Genomic DNA, 15,345 nt, shown 5'->3' with positions numbered 1-15,345 from the left:
AACCGCTGGCCAGGTCGAGTGTGGAGAACCACTGAGCCTTGGTCAGGCTTGTTAAAGTCTCTTCAATCCGAGGTAAAGGGAAGGCATCTTTGTGCGTCACGGCATTCAGTTTACGGTAGTCGACACAGAAACGCCAGCTGCCATCTTTCTTCTTCACCAGGACAATGGGCGCTGCCCAGGGACTGCAACTCTCTTTTATCACTCCCTTGTCCAGCATGTCACTCAATAAGGTCTTCATTTCTCTATACATGGAGGGCGGCAGCGGTCGGTGCCTCTCGCGGATGGGTGCCGCGTCTCCAGTTGGTATTTGGTGTTGCACCACGTCCGTCTGCCCAAAATCTTCATTATGGACTGCAAACACCTTCTTCCATTTACACATCATCGCATGCAGCTCTTCTCTCTGCTGGTCAGGTAGGTCATCTCGCCGGGTCAACGCCTCCATCTCCTCAGGTAAGGTCTTCACGGGTCCCTCGTCTTCGATGCTCACCAGGGACACTTCCACGGCTCCGTCGGTTCCTAGGGACAGGTTCAGGTCTCGTCGTCCACGGACGTCGGCCTCCTCCACTGGATATAGCTTCCCTAACTTTTGATGTCTGCCCACGGTCACGCTATACGCGTGGGGGTTGCAGATGCGCACGGGGACTCGGCCATTACGCACGGTGACCAACGCTCGGGCCACTCCCAGATCAGTTCCTTCCGGCATGGCCTCCATCAGGGCCTCGTATTCGGCTCCATTTGGACCTTTCCAGGCACGGCCCCATACTACTAACTCACTGCGGGCGGGGACTCGGATTCTCCGTCGGCCGACAGGCCACACATAGCCCAATGCTCCGTCTTCGTGGGTCACTGCCTCCACTCTCCTACAGGCGGCGAATGCTTTTTTCCATGGTGTCCTCTCCTGTTGGCATGGAAACACAGACCTCCCAGAGAGTTTAAATAATGCATGCCACACTGCGTGGACTACGTTCATCCCAATGATCAGCGGCTCAATACAATGTTCATCTTTTACAATTACGATTCCTCTTCCCGGTATTTTCAGTCCTTCTAATTCTAAATCGAATATGGCATAGCCAGAATAGGGTAGATCAAGGCCGTTTGCTGCCCGTAGGCTAAACACCAGAGGCCCATTTTCCATTTTATCTTGCGAGAACTTTTCGTTAAACAAACTCTGCTGCATCAATGTGACTTGAGACCCCGTATCTAATAAACCCCTCATTTGGACTCCCCCCATTGTTATCCCAATTGTCGGACATTCCCCCACAAACACTTCATTGGCCCTTAACTTTTTTTGTGAACGTTGCACCTCTGCCCCCCGGACCTCGGCGACAGGGCGTACTAGTTTAACTGACTTCGGTCGGATCTACAGAATCTCGCTATATGACCCGCCTGTCTACACTGGCTACATATCGGCCTACCTCCTTCATCCCATTCGTAGCGCTGAGAGGCCGTATACCGTCGCTCAGGTGGCGGTGGAGTGCGCGCTCGTGCGTCATTGGTGCCAGTGCGGAGGAGCGGTCTGATTTCCTTCATGAGTTCCTGCGTGAATCCTTGCATTTGAGTTTTTACGTCGTCCATGATTTCCTGTTTTAATTTTTCTCTCCAAGCAGGGTCCTGAGAAGGGTAGGGGACAGAAATAGGATTAACAGCGTGGCACGTTATTTCAGTAGTTCCATGTTCAGCAGCTAACAGGTAGGCTTCTTCGCGTAAAGCAGCAAAATCTTCATCTGGGTGTCGTCGAGCATATATTTTTAAGGCTTGGCCCAGGGGGCCCTCAGCTAAACCCATAACAAACTGATCACGAAGAATGGCTTCGGAGGGAGCGGTGCTTGGGTCGTACTGCCGCAGCCCACAAAACAGCTCTCTAAGTCTCAGGGTGTAAGTTTGTACATTCTCTCCTGCGCGCTGTGCGCACCGATAGAATAGTGAGCGCATTTCTGCGACAGAGACAGTTTCTTTATATAAAGCATCTAAGTATTTAAAAACTTTTGCCACTGTGTCGCGTTCGCCCTCCTCAACCACACTAATCTGCCGTTTAGCTTCGTTGGTTAGCGTTTTAATTATAATAGCAACTTTCCTGATTTCTGGTAGTTCCTGGGTACTTAATAATCCTCTAATCTGGTCTTTCCATTCCCTATATTTACTCTCGCCTTCTGTTCCACCAAAGATGGGTAACCATGGGGCACCGGGATACACCGCCATCATCATCATTCTGAATCCGTAAAGCAAAAAACAAAAAGCAACAAAAACAACAAAACAGTACAGTTTCTCTTAAGGGTATTCTCATGTGTTTGTTCTCAACCAGTCCTGCCGCCAACGCCAAATATGTGAACAGGGCCGAAATTGTATCACATTTGACTTGCAATTTGTTTGTACTATTGCACTCTTCTCCTTTAATAAATAATCCAGAATAAAACTCACAACAATAAAATATAAATGCACAATAAAGTGCTGGGTGCGTAATTACTGTGAGTCCTATCTGAACTAATTGTTTGTCGACTACGCCACTTTTGTTATAGAGGGAAGTCCCCTTTGAATACACTTTAACTTCTTCTTCAGGCTTTCACAGGTTCGAGGTTAACTGGTAAGTTTCAATACTTTTGGTTTTGAGAATACAACACTGGCATGAGAATATCCCTTTAAGAAACTGGACACGAATACAGTGTATCAAAAAAAGGTAAGTCATATTTATTGGGTCCCTAATACATTGGCTTCTGTGCCTTAAAAACAATCAAATAAACACTATACTAATAAAACCTATATAAACATACAAAACACAAATAATCTACACAACAACTATAAAATAAATTATAAAGTTGTGCAAATTACGCAGGGCTTAATCACAAGGGTTCCTTAGCATGGGGGGTTTCTGTGCAACAAATACTTTTCAAGTAAAGTGCGGTGCCAATAAAGTGCTTCAAGATACTCAACACGGTTTGTTCAGGGGTAATGCTGCATGTCCATATATGGGGGTAAGATGGGAAAGGGTTTGAGGCCAGTCGTCTTCGTCTTCTCTCTTCTTTCTCTCCGCCTGCAATTATAGAGATCTAGACCAGTTCACTGTGCATTTACACGATACATTTGCGTTGTCTCAGGCAGTGGTTATACAGGGATTCAACGTTGCTTGTTCGAATACTCACTCGCCAGCCAGGTTTTTACACCTGGCGCTGAGTTGGTTGCGTATGCAACGTTATCGCCACTTTCCAGTCTCAGCGCTCCTTATATGGTCTGGTCTCACTCGCCTCTTCCTCCCCTTCGGTTCGATTGCTTTCTCCTCTTGGTTTCTCCTTTGAATGTAGGCACACCTCGGCTTCCAAACTCCTAGGTGGCTGGTATGTCTACTTCATCTATGCACTCCTCTACTCCGTGTCTCGGCACAACCTTCCCCTCTGCTGTCCTTCTCCTCACTGACGCCTCTGTCACTTGGGTGCTCTGTTCTCTCTTTCAAACGGTCCCGCCTCCGCTTTTGTACCTGCCAAACCACACCTCCCTCTTCTTTCATTTGTCCGTGGTGACAGTCTGTCTGGGGACATTGGCCATGACCGTGGCCTTGGGCGTGACCGCGTGACTGCCGCTCTGCCACTCAATGTCTCTCAATACATGTGACCAGGGGATCATGGGGAAAACAATTATAAACAATACAGTGCGTAATAATAATTGGTACAAAAATAATAAGATGGTGGGGTTAAATGAGGCAATTATACACATTAAGCACCAATAAAAACAAATTACAAAAGTTTTAAGAACCCCTCATTTCACCCTTGTCACATGTTCATGTTTATATATTCAAATCATCAAGCCATACAACATATCATAAATACTAGGAGCAGTAAAAGTATATTTACAGAAAAACAGTGGGGGTCAAGTATTTAGGCAAGCTAAAAGACTTGTCCAGGTCCAGTTGCAAATTTCAGACAGGTGCTCTTCATGGTGGTTTTAAAGAGGGTATGAAGCCACACTCTTTGATGGCTGTTGGTAGGACATTCCACATTTTGGTGGCATAATAGTAGGACGAATTCATCCCCATGTTTGTGCCGAATCTGGGGGTAATTAGATCCGTGGAGCTCCCTCTGGTGTACTCTTTCCTCTATCCTGAGCCATCCCACTCTAGCATATAATGAGCAGGGGTTAGGTGAGTCCTATGTGTGGGTTTAGAAGTAACCTGATCAGTTAGTTGATAGGTCTGAAGTTGTGTTTTTAATGCCTTTTAGGTGCTAGAGTACCATGAGGTGCATGCAGAGCAAAAATGACATTGGATGAGTGCTCCAGCTAGTGTCCTCAGAGCATTCCTACTGACCAACGAGGAGACCCTGCCCAAACATCTTGTACTTTGGTTGACTTTCTTGATCTGTTACCATTTTTCACTGTAGTGTTCTCTAAAATGCAACCCAGGTAGGTAATTAAACATTTTTTTTTCAACCTGCACTTTGTCCTTATCTGAGACAAGGAGTGCCGAGTCACCCGCAAACAAGTACAATTTGCCATATTACACTGGTTGCCTACTTGTCCATCCACATGTCATGTAAACAGTGTGTCTATAAGCTACGTCTGGACTGGTTACGTCTTGAGAATGAGATTCTCAATGAGATCACCTGTATAAATACATTATACATTAATAAAAAGGAAAATACAAATAGGGTATATCAGTGGTTCTCATTGTGAGGTTTTAGGACAATCCTCACCATCCATTCACATAATTAAATATAACTGGATAATGTACAAGAATTGCTATTTGAACAGAATTTCACTTTTAACTCCTTACCAACATTAAATAGTTATCAAAGGAATTCTGGACATACCGAATCATGCCTAATAAAAATGGTTCTCAGATTAGGGTTGCAGAGATGTAAATGTAAATCAAACTGAGGGTCCTTGGAATGAGAGAGTACTTGTAAATTACAGCACATCATCTTCATAAATAATACACCAGCACTTGTCTTTGCATGTGTATAATGTACCCTGTTCATATTTTGGATTAAGTGTATTGTCAAACAACTTGAGGCTCTATTCTGATTCTGAGTAATACATGCTACAGTGTTCAGTAACATAGGTCATTCAAGCTGTTAAATATAAAATGCATTTTCAGGTAGGTTGCCAATTTCAGTAAATCAATAGAGTTTACCCATGTATAAGGTTACATTGTATGGTGTTCCAGTTCTGTGTTTGCTCACCAAAATCATGACAATCACTTCCAATTACACATATTTAAATATGTGATGCAATAAATACTATTTACGCAGGGGTTTGTTTAAAAACCTAGCAGCCATTCATTTTGATTTGTGTGGAAAGGTATTTAGTCTGTCACTACATATTACGTGCTATGGTTTATAAGGAGTATGCTACTGTGTGTGGTAATTACAGTCAATCACATGAAAAACAAGGCAATCAAAAAACAACTCTTGACTTTGAATATTAATAATATAAAACCAAGAAAAAAGTCTAGCACTTCACATCGCATACTATAAACACAGTATAAAGAACAGTTGTTCCATCACCAAAGCTGATTCTGCCTGGTTCTATGGTTCTGGAAAATTTGGAGCAATCGTGTGCAAATTAGGTTTCTATAGGGGCTTGATTTGTAAATCTATGTTAATGGTTCTGCCTGAATAACAAGAAGAATTTGAGAGAGACTATTTCACATATTTAAACCACTGCAGGACAAATCAAGTCCCTATAGAAACCTAATTTGCACATAATTGCTCCAAATTCTTCCAGAACCATAGAACCAGGTGTTCCAAGGAGTTAAACTATACTCAATTGTATTTTAAAGGTCAGCCATTATTTTAAGGAAAATTAGGTGGGAATGTGTACATTACACATTGGAGACCAACTGGTGCCCTTAGATTCATAGTAGCCTGATACATATAATCCTTTGAGATGAAGATAGCAACTCTTAATAACACACTGCAAGAACTTTAACATTATGGTTTACTCCTTCTGTTTTTGTCTTTAAGATAATAACTTAATTGTATTTACTTGTGACTTGTGCAGTGAAATGAGTGAAGTCATTGCAATGTTATTGAATATGACCATTTATGGCACTGGAATGCACCACTGGGGGGATATTTACACGCTCAAAATGCAATGTGAGTGTCTAGATTTATACCCAACTAACTCACTAACAAAGCATGCATGCATCATGTACTTAATTATTTCATAATATGCACAACAAGTTCTTAATTGTACAATTTATTTGTCTTTGTTTGCAATCCAGTGGTGTATCATCATCTGACCTGTGACCTTACTTCCCGCTGTTCTAGGAGGGAGCTTGGCTAAGCCAAAACACAACTAGTGTGGAAAACATATTCCCCAAAATGTAAAATACACCAGATAATTCTGTAGAGATACTCTAGAGAAACCTTTACAACACAATCTCACTTAAATAGACACCAGAGAATTCACATAGGACACAAACCTGTCCTTTGTGACCAATGTGGGGAAAGCTTCTCAGAGAGCTTAATAAATCACAGGATAATTTATACAGGGGTGAAACCCTTTAATTGTGATCTGTGTGGACAGGTATTTAGTCAGTCACGTCATTTAAAACGGCACACAGGACTTTGTTCTAAATCTAATCTACAGGTGAAATTACAGTGAAACAAAGAATAAGATAGAGACTAAAAGGAATGTTGAGACTTGTTTATTTGTATCTGCAGTAAAACGTTGGTGGGACATGTTCCACAAAAACAATACAGTTTATCAACATGATAAAAAATAATAAAAACATAGCAATGTGAGAAGTAATGAAGCAGAAATTAATAATATATGTGACCAGATGTACACTAATAATAGTTTTGGATAAATCAATGTGTACGCCACTCTCTTTACTGGGAGAGACTTTTGATTTTGTAACTCTTTCTTCGTTTGGGCTATACATGGGGCATTGCAATAGTATGTGTTTTTGATTTATATGCTAGAAATGTTTAAAAAAGGGAAAAAATGACAAATAAAAACATCTCCTCTTCTCAAGGGAACAGGGTCCCCGGCACAAAGTATTAAGACACAATCATACAGATTCTATGTAACTGAGTAATATCCTCCCTTAAATACTCTAAATGATCAACATCATCATCATGTCTAACTGCATTGTTCCACAGTTACATTGACCTTCCCAGGTAACATCTTCAGAGGTACAGTATTATGACCGGTGCTAATGTATGGAAAGACTGTATCAGTGAAAGTGTGTGTGAAGGTGTGTATGTGTGTGTTAGTATCAGGATCAGAGAATGACAGCTTTCCTTCATTCCAGTCCAGCTGGACTCTGATCCTCTGAGGATTCTGCTTCAATGAGAGAACAGTGTTTGACCCTGATGGGGAGTGTGCTGCGTATTGAGCTTCATCTAACCATATTAAGAAGTGTTGACCCCCTACCATTCCCTTCCTCTGGTAAGACTCTGCTAACACACCCACTTCCCAGTTTGCATTGTCTCCAACCTCAACATCCCAGCTGTGAGTCCCTGAGTTAAAGCCCTCAGAACCTAGGACATGGCCATAGCAGTCAAACCTCTCTGGGTTGTCAGGAAGCTGTCGTTCCTCTCCACCGCTCACACTGGTCAGATCATCAGACAGGGTATAGTCTGGATGGGCAGTGTTGGGGTCCAGAATGACAGGATTGTAGGAGACAATGTCCTTCATCTTGTTCCAGACTCTGAAGGTCAGGTTGCTCAGGTGTTTGGTCACGTCTATCAGTGATCCAGAGACCAGCTGTTGGTCCTGCAGTGTGAACTGGACTCTTTCCATTGTGGTCTTGTAGTTCTGCAGGAATGAGACGTGTTCAGCTCTCAGCTCCTCCTCTATGGCTCTGATGTTGTTTGAAAGGGTTAGTATGTCTCTGTTCAGGACCGTAATCTTCTTTTTCATCATCTGACTCTTCTGTTGCTCTTCATCCCTCAGTGCAGTGATGCTGGCCTCCTCTTCCTCTTGTAGAAACTGATGAAACGTCTTAAACTGTTCCTTAATCTGCCTCTCTGTGTCCCGGGCCTGGACCTTAATGTGTTTTGCTGTTTGGTTAGTGTTCTTTTTAACTTCATTTAAGACCTCCAGTTTCTCCTGTAAAGTCTTCAGTGATTTCTGGACTTCCTCCTCGTGATCCAGAGCAGCTTCATCGGTGGGTCTGAAACTGTGGTTGGTGTGTTTTTTAGAATCTCGACACACAAGACACACTGGCTGTTGACATTCCAGACAGAACAGTTTGAGTTTCTCTGCATGCAGACTGCAGAGATCCTCAGACGCTGATGAAGTTCTCTTACGTTTTGAAGCTCTCCGTCTCTCCTGTATGAAGGCCTCACACAGGTTCTTCAGAGCCAGGTTACGGGGTGGATGACCTGTTGAATGTATTTCCTTACAAACTGGACATTGCTTTATTGTCTTCTGTCTCCACCATTCCTGCAGACAAGCATTACAGAAGCTGTGGCTACATGACAGTATAACAGGATCTTTAAAGATGTCACGACACACAGGACAGGAGAAATCCTCTTCTGGAAGAGACAACGTGGAAGCCATTTAGTCTCTGAGTCAATACAGTAAATCAGTCAGTGGTGGTAGGAAGCCACACTCTTTGATGGCTGTTGGTAGGACATTCCACATTTTGGTGGCATAATAGTAGGACGAATTCATCCCCATGTTTGTGCCGAATCTGGGGGTAATTAGATCCGTGGAGCTCCCTCTGGTGTACTCTTTCCTCTATCCTGAGCCATCCCACTCTAGCATATAATGAGCAGGGGTTAGGTGAGTCCTATGTGTGGGTTTAGAAGTAACCTGATCAGTTAGTTGATAGGTCTGAAGTTGTGTTTTTAATGCCTTTTAGGTGCTAGAGTACCATGAGGTGCATGCAGAGCAAAAATGACATTGGATGAGTGCTCCAGCTAGTGTCCTCAGAGCATTCCTACTGACCAACGAGGAGACCCTGCCCAAACATCTTGTACTTTGGTTGACTTTCTTGATCTGTTACCATTTTTCACTGTAGTGTTCTCTAAAATGCAACCCAGGTAGGTAATTAAACGTTTTTTTTTCAACCTGCACTTTGTCCTTATCTGAGACAAGGAGTGCCGAGTCACCCGCAAACAAGTACAATTTGCCATATTACACTGGTTGCCTACTTGTCCATCCACATGTCATGTAAACAGTGTGTCTATAAGCTACGTCTGGACTGGTTACGTCTTGAGAATGAGATTCTCAATGAGATCACCTGTATAAATACATTATACATTAATAAAAAGGAAAATACAAATAGGGTATATCAGTGGTTCTCATTGTGAGGTTTTAGGACAATCCTCACCATCCATTCACATAATTAAATATAACTGGATAATGTACAAGAATTGCTATTTGAACAGAATTTCACTTTTAACTCCTTACCAACATTAAATAGTTATCAAAGGAATTCTGGACATACCGAATCATGCCTAATAAAAATGGTTCTCAGATTAGGGTTGCAGAGATGTAAATGTAAATCAAACTGAGGGTCCTTGGAATGAGAGAGTACTTGTAAATTACAGCACATCATCTTCATAAATAATACACCAGCACTTGTCTTTGCATGTGTATAATGTACCCTGTTCATATTTTGGATTAAGTGTATTGTCAAACAACTTGAGGCTCTATTCTGATTCTGAGTAATACATGCTACAGTGTTCAGTAACATAGGTCATTCAAGCTGTTAAATATAAAATGCATTTTCAGGTAGGTTGCCAATTTCAGTAAATCAATAGAGTTTACCCATGTATAAGGTTACATTGTATGGTGTTCCAGTTCTGTGTTTGCTCACCAAAATCATGACAATCACTTCCAATTACACATATTTAAATATGTGATGCAATAAATACTATTTACGCAGGGGTTTGTTTAAAAACCTAGCAGCCATTCATTTTGATTTGTGTGGAAAGGTATTTAGTCTGTCACTACATATTACGTGCTATGGTTTATAAGGAGTATGCTACTGTGTGTGGTAATTACAGTCAATCACATGAAAAACAAGGCAATCAAAAAACAACTCTTGACTTTGAATATTAATAATATAAAACCAAGAAAAAAGTCTAGCACTTCACATCGCATACTATAAACACAGTATAAAGAACAGTTGTTCCATCACCAAAGCTGATTCTGCCTGGTTCTATGGTTCTGGAAAATTTGGAGCAATCGTGTGCAAATTAGGTTTCTATAGGGGCTTGATTTGTAAATCTATGTTAATGGTTCTGCCTGAATAACAAGAAGAATTTGAGAGAGACTATTTCACATATTTAAACCACTGCAGGACAAATCAAGTCCCTATAGAAACCTAATTTGCACATAATTGCTCCAAATTCTTCCAGAACCATAGAACCAGGTGTTCCAAGGAGTTAAACTATACTCAATTGTATTTTAAAGGTCAGCCATTATTTTAAGGAAAATTAGGTGGGAATGTGTACATTACACATTGGAGACCAACTGGTGCCCTTAGATTCATAGTAGCCTGATACATATAATCCTTTGAGATGAAGATAGCAACTCTTAATAACACACTGCAAGAACTTTAACATTATGGTTTACTCCTTCTGTTTTTGTCTTTAAGATAATAACTTAATTGTATTTACTTGTGACTTGTGCAGTGAAATGAGTGAAGTCATTGCAATGTTATTGAATATGACCATTTATGGCACTGGAATGCACCACTGGGGGGATATTTACACGCTCAAAATGCAATGTGAGTGTCTAGATTTATACCCAACTAACTCACTAACAAAGCATGCATGCATCATGTACTTAATTATTTCATAATATGCACAACAAGTTCTTAATTGTACAATTTATTTGTCTTTGTTTGCAATCCAGTGGTGTATCATCATCTGACCTGTGACCTTACTTCCCGCTGTTCTAGGAGGGAGCTTGGCTAAGCCAAAACACAACTAGTGTGGAAAACATATTCCCCAAAATGTAAAATACACCAGATAATTCTGTAGAGATACTCTAGAGAAACCTTTACAACACAATCTCACTTAAATAGACACCAGAGAATTCACATAGGACACAAACCTGTCCTTTGTGACCAATGTGGGGAAAGCTTCTCAGAGAGCTTAATAAATCACAGGATAATTTATACAGGGGTGAAACCCTTTAATTGTGATCTGTGTGGACAGGTATTTAGTCAGTCACGTCATTTAAAACGGCACACAGGACTTTGTTCTAAATCTAATCTACAGGTGAAATTACAGTGAAACAAAGAATAAGATAGAGACTAAAAGGAATGTTGAGACTTGTTTATTTGTATCTGCAGTAAAACGTTGGTGGGACATGTTCCACAAAAACAATACAGTTTATCAACATGATAAAAAATAATAAAAACATAGCAATGTGAGAAGTAATGAAGCAGAAATTAATAATATATGTGACCAGATGTACACTAATAATAGTTTTGGATAAATCAATGTGTACGCCACTCTCTTTACTGGGAGAGACTTTTGATTTTGTAACTCTTTCTTCGTTTGGGCTATACATGGGGCATTGCAATAGTATGTGTTTTTGATTTATATGCTAGAAATGTTTAAAAAAGGGAAAAAATGACAAATAAAAACATCTCCTCTTCTCAAGGGAACAGGGTCCCCGGCACAAAGTATTAAGACACAATCATACAGATTCTATGTAACTGAGTAATATCCTCCCTTAAATACTCTAAATGATCAACATCATCATCATGTCTAACTGCATTGTTCCACAGTTACATTGACCTTCCCAGGTAACATCTTCAGAGGTACAGTATTATGACCGGTGCTAATGTATGGAAAGACTGTATCAGTGAAAGTGTGTGTGAAGGTGTGTATGTGTGTGTTAGTATCAGGATCAGAGAATGACAGCTTTCCTTCATTCCAGTCCAGCTGGACTCTGATCCTCTGAGGATTCTGCTTCAATGAGAGAACAGTGTTTGACCCTGATGGGGAGTGTGCTGCGTATTGAGCTTCATCTAACCATATTAAGAAGTGTTGACCCCCTACCATTCCCTTCCTCTGGTAAGACTCTGCTAACACACCCACTTCCCAGTTTGCATTGTCTCCAACCTCAACATCCCAGCTGTGAGTCCCTGAGTTAAAGCCCTCAGAACCTAGGACATGGCCATAGCAGTCAAACCTCTCTGGGTTGTCAGGAAGCTGTCGTTCCTCTCCACCGCTCACACTGGTCAGATCATCAGACAGGGTATAGTCTGGATGGGCAGTGTTGGGGTCCAGAATGACAGGATTGTAGGAGACAATGTCCTTCATCTTGTTCCAGACTCTGAAGGTCAGGTTGCTCAGGTGTTTGGTCACGTCTATCAGTGATCCAGAGACCAGCTGTTGGTCCTGCAGTGTGAACTGGACTCTTTCCATTGTGGTCTTGTAGTTCTGCAGGAATGAGACGTGTTCAGCTCTCAGCTCCTCCTCTATGGCTCTGATGTTGTTTGAAAGGGTTAGTATGTCTCTGTTCAGGACCGTAATCTTCTTTTTCATCATCTGACTCTTCTGTTGCTCTTCATCCCTCAGTGCAGTGATGCTGGCCTCCTCTTCCTCTTGTAGAAACTGATGAAACGTCTTAAACTGTTCCTTAATCTGCCTCTCTGTGTCCCGGGCCTGGACCTTAATGTGTTTTGCTGTTTGGTTAGTGTTCTTTTTAACTTCATTTAAGACCTCCAGTTTCTCCTGTAAAGTCTTCAGTGATTTCTGGACTTCCTCCTCGTGATCCAGAGCAGCTTCATCGGTGGGTCTGAAACTGTGGTTGGTGTGTTTTTTAGAATCTCGACACACAAGACACACTGGCTGTTGACATTCCAGACAGAACAGTTTGAGTTTCTCTGCATGCAGACTGCAGAGATCCTCAGACGCTGATGAAGTTCTCTTACGTTTTGAAGCTCTCCGTCTCTCCTGTATGAAGGCCTCACACAGGTTCTTCAGAGCCAGGTTACGGGGTGGATGACCTGTTGAATGTATTTCCTTACAAACTGGACATTGCTTTATTGTCTTCTGTCTCCACCATTCCTGCAGACAAGCATTACAGAAGCTGTGGCTACATGACAGTATAACAGGATCTTTAAAGATGTCACGACACACAGGACAGGAGAAATCCTCTTCTGGAAGAGACAACGTGGAAGCCATTTAGTCTCTGAGTCAATACAGTAAATCAGTCAGTGGTGGTAGGAAGCCACACTCTTTGATGGCTGTTGGTAGGACATTCCACATTTTGGTGGCATAATAGTAGGACGAATTCATCCCCATGTTTGTGCCGAATCTGGGGGTAATTAGATCCGTGGAGCTCCCTCTGGTGTACTCTTTCCTCTATCCTGAGCCATCCCACTCTAGCATATAATGAGCAGGGGTTAGGTGAGTCCTATGTGTGGGTTTAGAAGTAACCTGATCAGTTAGTTGATAGGTCTGAAGTTGTGTTTTTAATGCCTTTTAGGTGCTAGAGTACCATGAGGTGCATGCAGAGCAAAAATGACATTGGATGAGTGCTCCAGCTAGTGTCCTCAGAGCATTCCTACTGACCAACGAGGAGACCCTGCCCAAACATCTTGTACTTTGGTTGACTTTCTTGATCTGTTACCATTTTTCACTGTAGTGTTCTCTAAAATGCAACCCAGGTAGGTAATTAAACGTTTTTTTTTCAACCTGCACTTTGTCCTTATCTGAGACAAGGAGTGCCGAGTCACCCGCAAACAAGTACAATTTGCCATATTACACTGGTTGCCTACTTGTCCATCCACATGTCATGTAAACAGTGTGTCTATAAGCTACGTCTGGACTGGTTACGTCTTGAGAATGAGATTCTCAATGAGATCACCTGTATAAATACATTATACATTAATAAAAAGGAAAATACAAATAGGGTATATCAGTGGTTCTCATTGTGAGGTTTTAGGACAATCCTCACCATCCATTCACATAATTAAATATAACTGGATAATGTACAAGAATTGCTATTTGAACAGAATTTCACTTTTAACTCCTTACCAACATTAAATAGTTATCAAAGGAATTCTGGACATACCGAATCATGCCTAATAAAAATGGTTCTCAGATTAGGGTTGCAGAGATGTAAATGTAAATCAAACTGAGGGTCCTTGGAATGAGAGAGTACTTGTAAATTACAGCACATCATCTTCATAAATAATACACCAGCACTTGTCTTTGCATGTGTATAATGTACCCTGTTCATATTTTGGATTAAGTGTATTGTCAAACAACTTGAGGCTCTATTCTGATTCTGAGTAATACATGCTACAGTGTTCAGTAACATAGGTCATTCAAGCTGTTAAATATAAAATGCATTTTCAGGTAGGTTGCCAATTTCAGTAAATCAATAGAGTTTACCCATGTATAAGGTTACATTGTATGGTGTTCCAGTTCTGTGTTTGCTCACCAAAATCATGACAATCACTTCCAATTACACATATTTAAATATGTGATGCAATAAATACTATTTACGCAGGGGTTTGTTTAAAAACCTAGCAGCCATTCATTTTGATTTGTGTGGAAAGGTATTTAGTCTGTCACTACATATTACGTGCTATGGTTTATAAGGAGTATGCTACTGTGTGTGGTAATTACAGTCAATCACATGAAAAACAAGGCAATCAAAAAACAACTCTTGACTTTGAATATTAATAATATAAAACCAAGAAAAAAGTCTAGCACTTCACATCGCATACTATAAACACAGTATAAAGAACAGTTGTTCCATCACCAAAGCTGATTCTGCCTGGTTCTATGGTTCTGGAAAATTTGGAGCAATCGTGTGCAAATTAGGTTTCTATAGGGGCTTGATTTGTAAATCTATGTTAATGGTTCTGCCTGAATAACAAGAAGAATTTGAGAGAGACTATTTCACATATTTAAACCACTGCAGGACAAATCAAGTCCCTATAGAAACCTAATTTGCACATAATTGCTCCAAATTCTTCCAGAACCATAGAACCAGGTGTTCCAAGGAGTTAAACTATACTCAATTGTATTTTAAAGGTCAGCCATTATTTTAAGGAAAATTAGGTGGGAACGTGTACATTACACATTGGAGACCAACTGGTGCCCTTAGATTCATAGTAGCCTGATACATATAATCCTTTGAGATGAAGATAGCAACTCTTAATAACACACTGCAAGAACTTTAACATTATGGTTTACTCCTTCTGTTTTTGTCTTTAAGATAATAACTTAATTGTATTTACTTGTGACTTGTGCAGTGAAATGAGTGAAGTCATTGCAATGTTATTGAATATGACCATTTATGGCACTGGAATGCACCACTGGGGGGATATTTACACGCTCAAAATGCAATGTGAGTGTCTAGATTTATACCCAACTAACTCACTAACAAAGCATGCATGCATCATGTACTTAATTATTTCAT

The 15,345-nt window shown here is 41.0% G+C and overlaps 2 protein-coding genes across 2 annotated transcripts; both read right to left on the bottom strand.

The window, feature by feature from the left end:
- Nucleotides 1-7,074: 7,074 nt before the first annotated feature.
- Nucleotides 7,075-8,499, bottom strand: LOC311048399 (nuclear factor 7, brain-like; the record flags this gene model as incomplete). Its single annotated transcript, XM_084061657.1, has 1 exon — nucleotides 7,075-8,499. The coding sequence occupies one exon, from the start codon at nucleotides 8,497-8,499 to the stop codon at nucleotides 7,075-7,077; it is 1,425 nt and encodes a 474-aa protein (XP_083917783.1).
- Nucleotides 8,500-11,669: 3,170 nt separating this feature from the next.
- On the bottom strand, nucleotides 11,670-13,094 carry LOC311048398 (nuclear factor 7, brain-like; the record flags this gene model as incomplete). The annotated part of the gene is made up of 1 exon (XM_084061656.1): nucleotides 11,670-13,094. The coding sequence occupies one exon, from the start codon at nucleotides 13,092-13,094 to the stop codon at nucleotides 11,670-11,672; it is 1,425 nt and encodes a 474-aa protein (XP_083917782.1).
- Between the last annotated feature and the right edge of the window lie 2,251 nt (nucleotides 13,095-15,345).

The sequence above is a fragment of the Gymnoscopelus microlampas genome (assembly GCF_963454915.1).
Source record: "Gymnoscopelus microlampas genome assembly, chromosome: 7".
NCBI lineage: Eukaryota > Metazoa > Chordata > Actinopteri > Myctophiformes > Myctophidae > Gymnoscopelus > Gymnoscopelus microlampas.
Note: the sequence above shows the minus strand (reverse complement) of the source record. Positions and strands in the feature narration are given on the sequence as shown.